We start from the raw sequence: 14,723 nt of genomic DNA on the forward strand, positions 1-14,723 counted from the left end.
CAGGCTGGTCAACTCGAGCCTTCTTGCCACGGGGGAAACAAGCAAACCAGTGCCTGGAATATATTTTTATATACATTTTGCTAAAAGTGTATTTTATTAAAGCTCTTATGTTAAAACTTGGTTACATAAGGTTATGTATTGGCTTATCTTAAAAAAGCAAAAGTACAACCACGTGTTAATAGGACATCTGGCTGGGTTTATCAGCTTAGCTTCAGCCAAGAGGACCACCAAGAGAGCTCTCAACCACTAAGTGGTGGCCAGCTAATGCCAAGAGCCTTTCAGACCATACAAACATGCTTTAAGCTAGTCAGAGGGGTGTATTGACCAAACAGGTTCCTTATTGGCTTGAAGGGTCTATCTGTCACTCTGAACCAGTACAGTTCAATAGCTTTCATCTGCTTCCCAGCATGCTGCTTTCACAGAAAAAGCCAATACAGCTCAGGAAGCACAATTAGCATCCCAAACAGAGCTGATTCATGTATTAGATGCAGTAGTTACAGCATTATGGCTAGTGCCTGCATACATTTGCAAGAGGGCCATCTTAAAAGCAGCTTCATTCATAACTGTCATCGGAACTTGCTTGTTTTCATGCTCCACAAAGTCATGGGGAAGAACTGCATCCGTCTCTGGCACTTGCTGAGTAGTGAATTAAAACCAGTAGCTACTGTTTGTTGATTCAGAGCCTGGAAATTTTCAGACAGGCTGAGTAGAAGCAGAGTAGTTACCTGAGCAAAGTGAGACCATGAGGATTAACCTTGCTAAATGCAGCAAATACACTAGGAGCAGAGCAAAAAGAGTTTGAGAGTTTAATAAATGCATTTGTGTGGCACAGGGCTAGCATAGCAATGCAAAGTTAATACAACTCATATCAGGGCAAGGAACCCTCAGTTTTAATATGATGATGGTAAAGAAGTGGTGTAGTGCTCACTCCTTAAATATCTCCCTTTGGACTGAGGCCCCAGCTACCCTTCCTTTTTCTCTCCTCCTCCCAAGCCTTCCTCATCCTCATTCAAAACCATAACTCATCCCAAACTAAATCCTTCCTTGGAGGCCCTTGCTTGCCCTTGAGAGAAGTACCAACATATCAGAACAACTTCGTTTTACGATAGCATCAACTCCACTTCTGCAGATATTGATGTTCACCACTGTTGAGCAGTAGTACCTCTCTCCCACAAAACACAGTACAGCAAATAACCCTACTCTAATGGGAAGCAAGCTGACATTTAAAGAGAAATTTACTGATTTAACAAAATGGATCTCTCTTTAGCAGACTTTAGCTGGAAAGTTGAGGGTCGAGTGCTTATGCAGGGCTATGGCTATGCAGCATTCCCACAGCAAAGCAAAACACTGACAGGAAGACACGAGCTTGACTGAACAAGCACCTCCCAGAGGAAGCTTTGTTTGATTCAGTGCTCAGACACAAGGAAAGTCTCCTTGAGCAGGGGTAGGAAGAAGCAGACATTTCATACATGCTGTCAGGAGTGGCAATGCTGACATCCGTTCTGTTTCTGCAAGAGGTCCCTGAGCTCAGAGCTATTTCACAACCCAGAAGAGCACTAGAAGGGACAGACAAAACCATCCAACAAAACCTGACTGTGCGTGGACACTGAGCAAACAAGATGTCAGGAGAACCAGGGACTGGCTGCTCTGTTCCCACCTCAGCTGCTCTGCTCTAGAGTGTGTCTAAAGAGACATCTAGGAAAGAAAAAGCAAAACTTGATTTACCAGCATTGTCACAGGTCAGAGGTTTTATTCCTGGCTGGAAGCTTGAACCAGACCTATCATCTTCAGTAGAGTAGTTTCTTATTAACTACTGTTTGTGTTCCTATCCACATCCTCAAGGAATTTTTAGGGGTGACTTTGGAAAGAAATATTAAACACAAGGTGCTTTCCCCACCCCCATTTGGGATTCCTAGATAGAGAAAGAAGAGCTTTATAACATTTCACCTGCAGCTCCACCAGTGCCTACCTGCAGCCTCTGGTAGCTTCTCTGCACCCACTTCAAGTAGTGGCAAGTGCTGTACTACCAGTAACAGGCTCCAGTGGCTCATGCCAGGGCTTCAGTGCCCTTCAGCTAAAACACAGCAAGGGAGAAGGGTCTCAAGTGCAATGTGGTGTCCTCTCTGCCATCTCTCCTCCCCTTCACTTGGGTGACAAGGCCACGTTTCTCTCCTGCATGAGCTCATATCTCAAGCTAGAGAGCCAGATGGCACATGAGTGAAGGCGGCGATCCAAGCTTTCGTTGGTAAAGCTTTACCCCTTGCAGTGGGCAGTACAAATATAAATCCATATTGGAGCCTGACTGTTCAGGAAGGAGCTTTTTAGAGAGCTGGAAAAATAAGTAAAGCTGAAGATCCACAATCGCTTAAGGCTGGAGGCAGGGCTGCAGCAAGTTATCAGCAAACAAGCTATTATGAAGCTCTTAGAGTTGGTTGAAAAGAGATAAACCAGCTATAGAACAAGGACTCCTCAATAGAAGTTGAGAGGCAAGAGGGAATTTAACCTCCAGGTCCCCTGTAGAGTCAGGAAGTCACAACAAAGGGAGGAGGCAACTGCCAGACATCCCACAAGGAGTATTTATAGATAAAGAAACAAGGGCAGTTCCACTTTGACTACAGCAGGCATCTGCTGCCACAGCAGCTCCAGTAATTAACATGCTGCTCTCGGGACACCTGGCAGAGGTTTAGAGTCATAACTCAGACGAAGCACATTGCTGGCACCAAGAAGCCCTCACCCATCCCTCTCCCCAGTGCCTAAGGCAGGGAGAAGATATCCTCCAAGAACTAAGAACTCCAGCTTGTCGATAGCACCACACAGCTTGGTGTCATCAGCAGGCGTGCTGAGGGTGCATCAGTCCCACTGCTCATGGACCAACCATGAACAGCACTGGTCCCAGTACTGACCCCTCAGGAACACCATTCATCACTGGTCTCCACTGGGACATTGAGCTGTTGACTGCAACTCTTTGAGTACATCCAGCCAATTCCTTATCCACACAGTTCCACCCGTCAAATCCACGTCTCTCCAGTTTAGAGACAAGGAAGTCATGAGGGACAGTGTCAAATGCCTTGCACAGTCCATGTAGATCGGATCAGTTGCTCCTTCCTTACCCACAGATGCTGTATCCCTGTTGTAGAAGGGTATCCCCAAAGCTACTGACTTGAATTGGATCTAGAGATTTTCAAAGGCTTTAGTCCACCACCAGCTTTGGATTTTGACTGCCCATGCAGCAGACACGTGTACTTGTCACAGCTGATGCCCTTGCAAGCTATGATCTTGCATCCAACATACCCAGAACCTCCACGTGAAGCTCTGGGAAGTCAAGGCAGTACAGGAGGGTGCTGCTCTCCTCTCCCCATCCCAGCTCAGGCCTGCAGCCTGTTTGTGGAGCTGACCCACCTCTGATCACCAGGAACTTTCCACTTTGGAAAGAACACCCTGCAAAAGTAGTTGTTCTAACTCTGAAAGCAAAGAAATCCAGGCAGAAGTGTTTTCAGAAAGTCATTCAGTGCAAGGATTGCAGTCCCTGGCACACCTGGGGAGTGCAGGATCACAGCCAGCAGCAAGCTTGCACTCTCTGGGGTAAATACACTTCCATTATCATTTTTCACAACAAGAGAAAGATGGAGGCCAGCAATAACCCTGAGGTTTCTGATATCTAATTTTTCATCATTGGAGTGTTTATGGCACAGCCAGTTGCAGCATCTTGCAATCACTTTGCTGCCTCCTTGACCCCTGGCTCCCCCTTATTCTGCATCTCCTAATTGCATCTGAACAAGCAGGAGGGAAGCAGCAAAGTGGATAGATGAGCTGAATGGTTGCTTTGTGATATTTGGAAGGACAGCAGAGGAGTTGCAGAGCCAGGGCTGGCTGTACCCACCATCACCAGCTTGCTTTGACCTCCCACAGGCTACAGAACAGGAGCCTGACACTGGGTAACCCCGAGGAGTTGCTCCCCACCTCTTCAATTTATTAGCATGGTATGAGAGATTAATGAGTTCCCTCCAATGAAGTGTAAGGGCACGAGCACTATCCACAGACACTGACCACAATTCCTGCATATTCACAGCCTCTCCTAGCAGGGTATTGGCAACTACAACAGTACTGACATGGACTACAAAAGCCCCTGGGAGAGACAGCACAAAGTGAGGGAGACATGGACCAGCATGACACGGATGCACTGAGGGCCCTGCAAACACATCAAGCTACAAACTGTCAGGGTTAGGAGGTACTTGGGTTCAGCAAGGATGACTGCTCCTGGGGGCCACTAACCCCTCGTCTGCCACCACGCAGAGTGTCTCCATCACTAAGCAGTTCTGTTTCCCATTTAATTTTCCCCCTACAAACTTCTCAGCTGAGTTTCACACAATTCCTGGAGGATACAGCTTCAGGACAACATTATCCCATTCACTGTGTCAGGCAGGAGTTGCCTTGAAGCTAAGGAAATGTCCCTCATGCAGCAGCACAAAAGCAAGAGTAAAGTCTTGTTGCTTGGGGTTAGCAGGGTGTCTGCTTGCTCCCAGCCTCCTCCTTTGGCTCCCCAGTACAACACACACCAAACTGGTGCAACAGGCTTCGGAGATCAGCTCTGCCTGAGAGCATTATATTGACTTCAACTTAGAAGATAAATCCCAGCTGCATTATTTGTATTTATAGTCCTGCTTACAGAAGCATGAGCCACATGTGGGATTTGCTGATGTAGTCCAAAAATACACATTTTTGGACAAGAGTGTCAGTGATCTCACCCAGACATAAAGCACAATTTAGGAGGATGTTAAGAAGTTGCAGACTTATTTAGGAGTTTGTCCAGAGCTCTTTCCTCCACAGCCTCTGGTAATGTTCAGATGGGCATTGACTGCACAGTTTTGCAGCCCTGGTGCTTCCTACCTGTATATTAGGGAATTAATGATAATTTCAGGGGAGGAGAGATCAAGAGTGCTGTGTTAGTGAAGGAAAGCGCTGATGAGGCAGGCAGCAAGGTCAGACCTCTGTTTAAAACCAAAATTGGTGGTAAAGCACTGAACAAAGTGCTGGAAAATACACTGTTGAGATAAAGGCTTGTATTGCATCTCCCAGGGGAGTGCTTAGCTGACTTAACAGGTCTTCTCCAGCTGTGGTTTCTAGGATGCTGTCACTGCCACTGCCCAAAATAACACTGCGCAGGGGGAAATGCATTTATTACTTATGAAACGAAAGATCTGCGGAGCCTGCTGGAACAGTCCAAGAAAGGGATTTGAGAAGGTCCTTTTTAAACCTTTACAGCTTGGAGTAGTGAGTGGGTGATCACAAAGAGATATCTGTTCTGACACCTGCCCAGTTTGGGAGAGATTGGTTTCCAATAGCGAGAGAGAACAGTGTCAGCTTTGGTGCCTTGCTGCCCAAGTGAGCTTACTCCAGAGGACAGCTTTACTCAGGAACAGCAGCAGCACAGCCTCTCAGCATTGCTGAGCAGCAGGGGCTGTAGCTTGAGCCCAGTAAACACCACTAGTGAGTTCATATCTGTAGGAAGTGCACAAAAGCAAAGAGAGATGTACCTAGAGTCACTTCTTTGCCCAATTTACATAGCTGGCTTGCTTCATCCATCACCACATAAGCCAAGCCAAGCACTGAAGTATGCAGGACTCCTATGGGGAAGCCAAGTGCACCTGAGGTCACCAATGGCCCATCACATCAGCCACCTTGCTTCAGTTAAGGGCTGGTACCTGCAGCACATCTGGCCGGGCACACAACCAGCAGCACCCTTCCCTTCCATACAGCCTTTGCCAACAACTGGAGGTGGCAGAGGGGAAAGAATGGCCCTCTGGAAAAGCTCAGCATCCAAGTGACAGAGTAACCCAAGCTTGGCTTCAGGAAAAAAAAACACTTCTCAGCTCTGCAGAAAACATATTCCAGTTCCCTGCACTATTGATTTTCCAGTGAAGAGACAAGCTAATCCTTTAAAGTTAGCAACTGCAAGACCATGGATTGAAGCAGCTTCACTATTGTACCAAAGGCTGACTCTCCACCTTGCCCTAACAGCAGGAGCCTTCTGGCTGATCTTTCTTTTGACTCAAAACCCCATCAGTTACAAGGAAAGCAAGGAAAAAAATCACACACCTGACGTTGAACTCCAGCTCTTAGTTCACTTGTACAAGCTTATACTCCACTTTTGCAACACTGCACTTGCCTGCCTCTCCCCTAGCCAGGAAAAACCTCTTATTCACAAGGCCAGTTATTATGTGAAGTTACTTTTGCATTAGGATACAGAAGGGGTGTGGGAAACTCCAAAAAAACTCGTTTAGTCTGTCACAGGCATATGATGAGTGAGCAATCAGAAGAATTTATTGACAAGCCCACAGAAGAAGAATGGACCGGGATGAACAAGGCAGGATTTATGCCATATTAACACAGCTGTGTGCCAATTTCAACCTTATTAGTTTCACAATAAAGCAAGCTGAGAATTGCCTTCCCGTCCCAGACACCATTTATTTGACATGAACTCGGCTCCTGTCCTTCTTCCACCACTTCAGAGTAAAGCAGCAATTAACAGACTTTAGTTTTTTGGGAGCTGACTTAGGTGAGGAGGCATGAGAAGACTCCAGCCAGCCCCTGAGACTGGGCTTTTAGCCAAGCAAAGCTGTATTTCAGAGGCACCTGTAACAAACAGTTAGGGCTACTGATATTTATGTTTAATGCAGTACTAATTCCTCTCTTGCCACAGCAGTGGCTCAAAACTCAGGTGCCTGTACTTACAGAAATGGCATAATATTCTGGAGCTTTGAGAGGCTTTTCCCTCTTTTGAAGGCTTTCAGAAGCAGCAGCTGCCTTTTTTTTTGCTGCATTTGTTTCTATTTCTATATCAGCACCATAATAAAACACATCAGAGCATTTGTGTTAAGGAATATAACGCAGTATCTTTGGCAAGGAAGTCTTACCAGGAATAACTTCTTACAGGATATGCAGGGTGACATGCTAATAGTGCCCCAGTCCTGCTGCATCCTTACTGCAAAGCTGGGGGAACCTGGAATATAACAATGCTACAGTTTATGCAATTTATTTAGGCAAGATGATGGCTTCACACCAGAAGATGTGAAGGTCCTATCAGCTTCTCTGGCTCACTCTGGGAGCCCAGGGCAAGCACCCCACACCTTCCTGACTGATGAGTGTGAAATGAGCCCTCCCTGCTCCAGAGACGCTGAAGCAGGTACCTTCCCACCACTGGTTCTCAAGGTATCTAGACACTAAGACCTGTAAGAATAAATATCCAGGAGACAGCAGCTGTGACCCATTTAGTACCGGATGCTGCTGCAGGGCACAGCTGAGGAAGGCAGGGCAGAGGAAAAGCACTTGCTGCAAAGGGAACAAGAGAAGCGAACCCGGGTGTCCTTGGAAGAAGCGCTCTGCTTGCAGCACTGCTCCAGCTCCTTCTCTCCAGCTCCCAGTTAGCAAGAGACAGCTTAGTTGTAGCATGGATGTTCAAATACTGCCATAGGGGCTCCCCTTGTATCACTGGTGGAACGTTAACAAATAAAACCAAAAAACCCACCAAGAAAGCCCACAGAAGGCAACCACAGAGAGGCCACAGGAGTCTCATGCACTGAATGAGCCCATAAAACTCCCCTGGAACAGTAAAACATATCCGGGAAGATCCATTTTGATAGTAAATACCACAGGTACCTTTACCCAGAGGAGGGGGGGTGCACACACACGTGCAGCCCAGTCAGGAAGGACAAATGCTGAGGAGGGAAGCAGAGCACGTACACCAGCAGCACAGCCCTACAGCCGACGAGGGCCGGGAAAGCAGCACCGCACCGAGGCGGCCGGGATCTACATCAACACTTATCAGTTGAGCTTTTGCATTTGCTGGCACTGAGCGATTGTACGTGTGTCCTCAGACTACCTCCTCACCCCCCTGCACAGCCTCCCGCAGCCACGGCCCGGCCCCGCTCTGGTCACTGGGTATTGTGATCAGAGCGTCGGGCTGGGGTGACATTGTCCCCTCCTGAAGAGGGATGGTAAGTGCCTGCGAGCCCGCTCATTTTATTCACTGCACAAGCACGTTTCCAACTGGGATAATCTCCATTAAGCCATCTGCGCTCCCATCTTCGCTCGGCCTGCACCCGCTGGGCTGCCTGCGATGCTGCAGCATCTGTGAACCAGCAAAAGCGGATGCCGCGTCCCTTTCCCAATCAGCTAAAAACCCAGCAGAGACTCAGACAGAACAGATGCACCTGGTAGCTTTGACACACCACGGAGCCAGGCTACCAGGAGTACCTGTGCCAGTGCCTCTTCTGAAAGGCGTACGGCTCCCCCTGATAGTTTAAAGCCATTTCCTTTCCATCGTGGGAAGACACCGTGCCCCAAACTGCCAGAAGAGGAGGGCTGAGAGTAGAGGCTTTAGCTACGTCGGCTGCCCTGGTGCAGAAGAGAAGCACCGTGTGCCAGGTCATGAATGCATTTTGGACCAGACACTCTGAATGGCTGCTGGTCCCCAGGATTTAATCTCATATTTATCTCATAGCTGCTTTCTAGAAACAGGGACTATCATGTCACACTCCTGCATCACTGGAACAGAGACAAGAAAGCATTATGATGAAAGATCTGAAACTTAAATCTGCTGCCCCTTCCCCGCAGCCCATACAGAAGACACCCATCTAACCTCAAAGCAAGCTGATAAAACTGCACCGAAGCATGAATTCGGCATGGAGAGAACTTGACCCTGTCCTTACCATTGCCATCAAGACAGCCAAGGCACTTGGGAGTCATTTCAGCTGCTGAGGACATGACAGCATGATGAGGGATCTGAAGCAAAGACAGAAAGCCATCGATCCGCTTTAACGGTAATCAGTGCTTGCCTTCAACAAGGTCACTGAGCCATCTAACACATGCCTTTCTTCCAGCCAATTTGCCCTGCGTGGTCTTGCCCTCGAAAGCATGGAATAGGATGGTGTCTGGGTTCAGCTGTAAGAGTGATTTTTCTCCTTCCTAGTAGCTGGTGCAGTGCTATGTTTTAGCTTTAGTCTGAGAACAATGCTGATAACACACTGATGGTTTAGTTGTTGCTCAGTAGCACTTACTCTGATCAAGGACTTTCCAGTCTCTCATGCTCTGACAGTGAGGAGGGGCACAAGAAGCCAGGAGGAAGCAGAGACAGGACACCTGACCCAAACCGGCCAAAGGGGGATTCCATACCACAGCATGTCATGCCCAGCGTGGAAACTGGGGGGAGTCACCCGGAAGGCCCAGATCACTGCTTGGGTTGGGCTGGGTATCGGTCAGTGGGTGGTGAGCAATTGTATTGTGCATCACTTGTGTCTATTGTTTGGGTTTTCTCCCCTTCCCTTTTTAGTTTTATATTCTCTCCCCCTGTTATTTCCCTTCTTAATAATAGTTTTATATTATACTTCAATTATCGGACTGTTCTCAACCCACAGGGTTTTACTCCTACAGTCCCAAAGAAGAGGCAAGTATTAGCAGCAGGAGTGAAAGCCTATTTCAGTATTTCCTGCACTTGCCTTCACTTGTTTGTTTTGCAAGCCTTTATTTTCCAAGGCAATTTACAAACAAGAAGCAAGACAACCATTTGTTCAGACAAAGGTTAATAGGGGCCTAGTGGTCTCTGAAGACTGCGCAGTCACGCTTAGGTGTGAAATTTTGGAGTAGCAATAAAGATGCTGCTCAGACAAGCAAGTCTCAAGAGAAGAATCTAATCTGTCTAAATATTCTCATTATGTACATAGTTTTCAGCTTCCATTCACAGTGATCAGAGCAGACACAGCTTCCAGAGGCCTTTTTGGACAATAAACCGTGAAATAGGATTTTTAGATCAGTCATTATGCCCCTTTCCACCCCCAGCTCAAAGAGTCAATGTTTGAAATGGGTTTTGTCTAAAAGAGCAGCGTTGTGAGAGAAAGAGTCAGCAGGAGGAAAGCAGCACAGACCTTTGGCAGACTGGTGGTACTTGGCACTACAGAGCTCCCATTGGCACCATCTCCCCAGAAAACCTCAAATAGATTATTTCTCCTTAGAAGTCCAAAAAAAGGGGTTTTGTGGGGTCATGCACAGAGTAAGAAAAGTAACACTACATCCAGAGATGTGCTTCACTGTAACAGGCAAGAGGTTCCAGTTACATCCACCCATCTTGCTCCTAAAAGTCATTTAGACCTAAATACATTACTAAGATGAGGTGAAGAAACTAGAGGCAGGCATCTAGGACAAGAGGGCTGATCCAAAAACTCAGCTTCTTTCTTTTGGGATCACAGCGTCCATCTGTCCCCTTGCCACAGGGGAACTTAGCCTGCAAAAAGAGACCTTGTTTGTCCACTGGAACATGGAACTTGAATTATTCCAACAAGCAAGTATTCAAAAAATAAAAAGGTCAAGAAAACAGAGCAAGTTCTCTATGGGTATGATATGGGACCAAAAGAACAGCTTTGCTCCTGATGCATCTCACCCCTCATTTACACGTTGCCTTTTCCCCTTCAGACAGGCAGGTTTCAGCTTTTGTTGCATGTTCAAGACTCCACTTCTATACACAAGAAGCTTGGACAAAGTCTTTGGAGATAGTTATAGTGTTCTGCTATTAATTTTTTTGCTTGAAGTCAAGCAACTTCCTACCTCCACCCTCTCATCCCCAGGTTTTTCTCCAAGTTTAAGAGCTCAATGTACTGGTCGCTAGTTGATAACAGCACAGTGGGGGAACATATTAACCAGCACAGGCTCCCCAGAGGCAGCCCATACTTGAAGACAGTGTCAGGACTGCGGTGTCAATGTTTGATATCCCTCTCAGGGGAAGCCAGCATCATCACTGTTTTCTGGAGAATAAAACCACACACTCAAGCAGGGAGTGGGACCGGCAGAGCTGGAAGTAGAACAAACCCCAGTTTACTCCCATACTCACATAGGAAGAAGCATTAGAGACCTTAAGAGAAAAAAACAAATTGGAAGTAATGCCAACACCCAGCAGTGTCCTGAAAATAGTGACTGTGGCAACCACCCCCCTCCAGTAACCCACCACAGACTGGTATGTTCCAATACCTGAAGGGGGCTGCAAGGATGCTGGAGAGGGACTCTTCATTAGGGACTGTAGTGATAAGACAAGAAATATTGGGTTCAAACTTATACAGGGGAAAACCAGGTTGGATATAAGGAAGAAATTCTTCACTGTGAGGGTGCTGAGGCACTAGCACAGGATGCCCACAGAAGTGGTGAATGCTTCATCCCTGGCAGTGTTCAAGGACAGGTTAGACAGAGCCTTGGGTTCCATGATCTAGTGTGAGGTGTCCCTGCCCATGGCAGAGGGGTTGGAACTGGATGATCTTAAGGTCCTTTCCAACCCAAACCATTCTATGATTCTATATTCTCCCACAAACAATCCCTCTCTACTTCTAAGAGGAGCAGGAGAAAAGCACCGAAACACTCATCTCAATTCCTGAGCAGGGAAGGATTAACCACTACCAAAGACTTGGCGATATTTATTCTCCAAAGACACAAGAGGAGACAAGCAGAGGGAAAAGCTCCTCTGAGAGCGATGTACACAGGCAGCAAGTCTAATGCTTACACAGCCTTAATTTATTTTTTTTCCAAGTCCTAACAACAATTATCTTCATGAATTATAGACATAATATCCAAGAGATGCAGGCAGTAATTAATGCCTGTCTGCCTTTTCCGACTAGCTCCTTCTGCTGGGTCAGAGAGAGTTATTGAAATTCAGGAAGGAAATCTTCCATCTTCTGGAAGTTTTAAAGAAACAGACTATGACACAATTTAATAAAGCAATAATATTTCTCTTAAATAATTAAGAAGGCTTTGACATTCACTAATATTCCTCAGGCCCAGCTCTTACTTTTTCAATAATGCTGGGACAAGCGCACTCAAGGATATGATCCCCTGCATGCCTAAAATGTACTAATTGCAAAATTGCTTTAGATAGTCTTTACCCCTGGATTTCTCTGCACACATATGGCCACAGCCATTCTTTTTTTCCTAGAATTCTCATTGAGACCCTTAACAGAACCACATCATGCAGCACCAGCACACCTCCCTCTTCTCATTTTGCCCTACTAACATCTGTCTTCAGGTATGAGCACTCAACCGTCTCCAAGCTCAAGAGAAGCACAGTTTGTCATCCTTTGGGAGAAATCTTGGTTTCACAACAGAATCACAGCAATAGATGCAACAGACAATCCTAAGCTAGACAAAGCTATTACTAAAGCAGCATACAGCACTGGATGTTGTTTAAGTGGTTTGTTTCATCATCTCTCATGAAGCAGATTCTCTTGCAGCATAAACAGTTTGATTCACAAAAAGAATGCACTCAAGAGAGTTTAATATATTCCAGTCTATTGACAACAATTACCTCTAAGCAACAATTACTTAGCCAGCCACTGGTAAAAAATCCCACCCTTTGGCATGAACATATCACCTACTAAAGCAATACAGAACTACACAACAGTAAGACAGAACTCCACTTAAACTCAGAATCATTCTGATGGCCACCAAATTAAAACATAGCCATGTCACCAAGAATAAAGAGGGGGGTATTTGGCCAAAAAGATCAGACTGAACACACCTCTGTTGTTCACTTGGGCCACACTATCTCTACAGGAAAAGAATCCCTATCCACTAGGAGCAAAGTTTAAATGGGAATAGTGGTGACCCCAGTTTCAGAAACTCACCAGGTACAGTCTGTAAGCATCGATCCGTCGAATTGGCCCCCAGCACTTGTCTGTATCATTGTACTTTGTGCCATCTCCAACACTGCAAGAATGGTTGCCAGTGGCACTGCTGGGAAAGGAGGGAGAAACAAAAGACAGTCATTAACTCTTAGTAGATGCCTTCCCCTCTCCTGCATTCAGGACAGAAGAATGACCAGACCCCTGAAGTGCCCATTCTTCCTCTACCCCAGTCCTTTTATTTTCTAGGCTGTGTAACAGAGCAAGTCACCAAGTACCATACATTTAAAGGCAAAGTCTTGAACTGCCTCCAGTTATTTACAAGCTTTATCATTTGGTCAAACTAGGAAGTTTAGGTTACATATGGATCACTGAGGCTTTCCATTTCCAAGTCATGAGTCCAAATCCAGCCCAGATTTGATCAAACCAATCTCTTTCATTATCTGTTTTGCTGAGAAAGGAACTGGGCTCAGTCCAGAGCTAATTCCATGTAACATCACCACTCCCTGGTCACAGGCTGGTGAGCAAAACACCTCTCAGCTCTTACCCAAAGAGACAGAGAAGCTAAAATCCTGCACAGAGTATTGCAGTCAAACTATCAAGCAACAAGTCCCATGTCTGCAGGTGTTGAAGCTGCAAGTACTTCACACCTGAGGACTCATCTGAAATCACGTCAGCTACTTTTCAGGCAGGCAGCAGGCACTCAGGTGGACAATATAAAACTTCACCTTCTCACCCACGAGTGATGCTGAGCTGTCCTTGAGTCATTTATTCACTCCATTCTTCAGCAAGTAGAGCTGATCCCAGTCACCCCATCAAATCCAAAAGTCTGCTCTTTTCTGTGTTAGCACCCAACCCCACAGCAGTAAGCACACTTACCAGGTCACTTGCATGAGAGAGACTGGTACAGCTGCTGCATAGATTGCCAGGTCTCCATAGAGGTAGATAATTATGCAGAAATAGAAGAGGTTGACACCCACTGCAGGAAAAGGAAACACAGTACAGACAGCAGAGTACACAGGGTCTCTTGAACTACGCACTTTAAAACACACAAAATTAAGTCTTTGAAAATAAATCACCATTTGCCTCCATAGTTTACTTCTTTCTGCAACAAACTGCACTCAAGGGTCACATCAGCAGCTCAGGGAACTTAACGACAGCACAGGAACTGACAGGACATGAGGTGCCTCGGAGCCCAACTCTGCCTCCTTCAACACTTAGCCCTGACACTAGACCCTCTCGTTCAAGCCCACATTCCAGTCACTGGTCAAGCCCAAGAGGTCTCAAGTCATCTGCCAGATGAAGCTGTCAACGTGGAAGAGCTGCAGGCAAACATCTAGCTGATGCTCATAGACCTGGTGTAAGCACAGCTTGACAAACAATGAAATGGAGAGAAGAGCCTTTAGTGTCTGCTGATTCCAAACCCTCTGCCTGCAAACCTGCAGGACCTTCACAGTAGGGATTTGTTCCTGCAGAGCTCAGGTTCCACAGTGTTGAAATGGAGCTGCTTTGGGAGATGCCTTACCATCAGCTGCTTGAGCCAAGGTTCAAACCTGCAAAGCCCTCTTACTCTACTGCCACAGTGTACACTGTTCCTGCCTCAGACTGTTTTCTTTATTTCTTTACAACCTTCCTTTGTGTTCACCTGTGAGACTAGAAAAAGTCTTACACGAGTTAACTGGGTGCACAGAACAGCCTTAGGGAGGCAAAACACGACACTGCTGTGGAGGGCTAAAATCTGCAGGAATAAAGAAATGCTTGATGAGACCCTGTGATTCTCTTCTCCCAAGCAACTCAGTATAAATCTCACCAAGAAAGAACAAATTGGAACATATTTTAGTTCAGAGACAGGTGAGTTACAAAAAAAAAAAACCAAAAAAGCAGCCTCGGATTTATTTCATTTAGGAAGTTGACATTGATGGAAAATAGCTCAAGGAACCTGCCCACACTTTAAAGTTGCAATGCCACCTGATGCTTAATCCTAATGCAGCTTGAGCAAATCAATTCCCCTCCTCCAGCCTCACATGTGACAACTATCAAACAAGGGCAGCAGTGCTGCAGGACTGCAGA

The 14,723-nt window shown here is 46.3% G+C and overlaps 1 protein-coding gene across 1 annotated transcript in view; it reads right to left on the minus strand.

Moving 5' to 3' along the window:
* Positions 1 to 14,723, minus strand: part of TMEM104 (transmembrane protein 104) — a 40,587-nt gene that overhangs the window by 16,879 nt on the left and 8,985 nt on the right. Inside the window, exons 6-7 of the mRNA XM_010013482.1 lie at positions 13,533 to 13,632; positions 12,657 to 12,765 (exon numbers count right to left, since the gene is read on the minus strand). Coding sequence (XP_010011784.1) covers positions 12,657 to 12,765; positions 13,533 to 13,632 — 209 coding nt within the window. The remainder of the gene's footprint in view (positions 1 to 12,656; positions 12,766 to 13,532; positions 13,633 to 14,723) is intronic.

This window comes from Nestor notabilis, unplaced genomic scaffold (genome assembly GCF_000696875.1).
Source record: "Nestor notabilis isolate BGI_N333 unplaced genomic scaffold, ASM69687v1 scaffold22434, whole genome shotgun sequence".
Lineage (NCBI taxonomy): Eukaryota > Metazoa > Chordata > Aves > Psittaciformes > Psittacidae > Nestor > Nestor notabilis.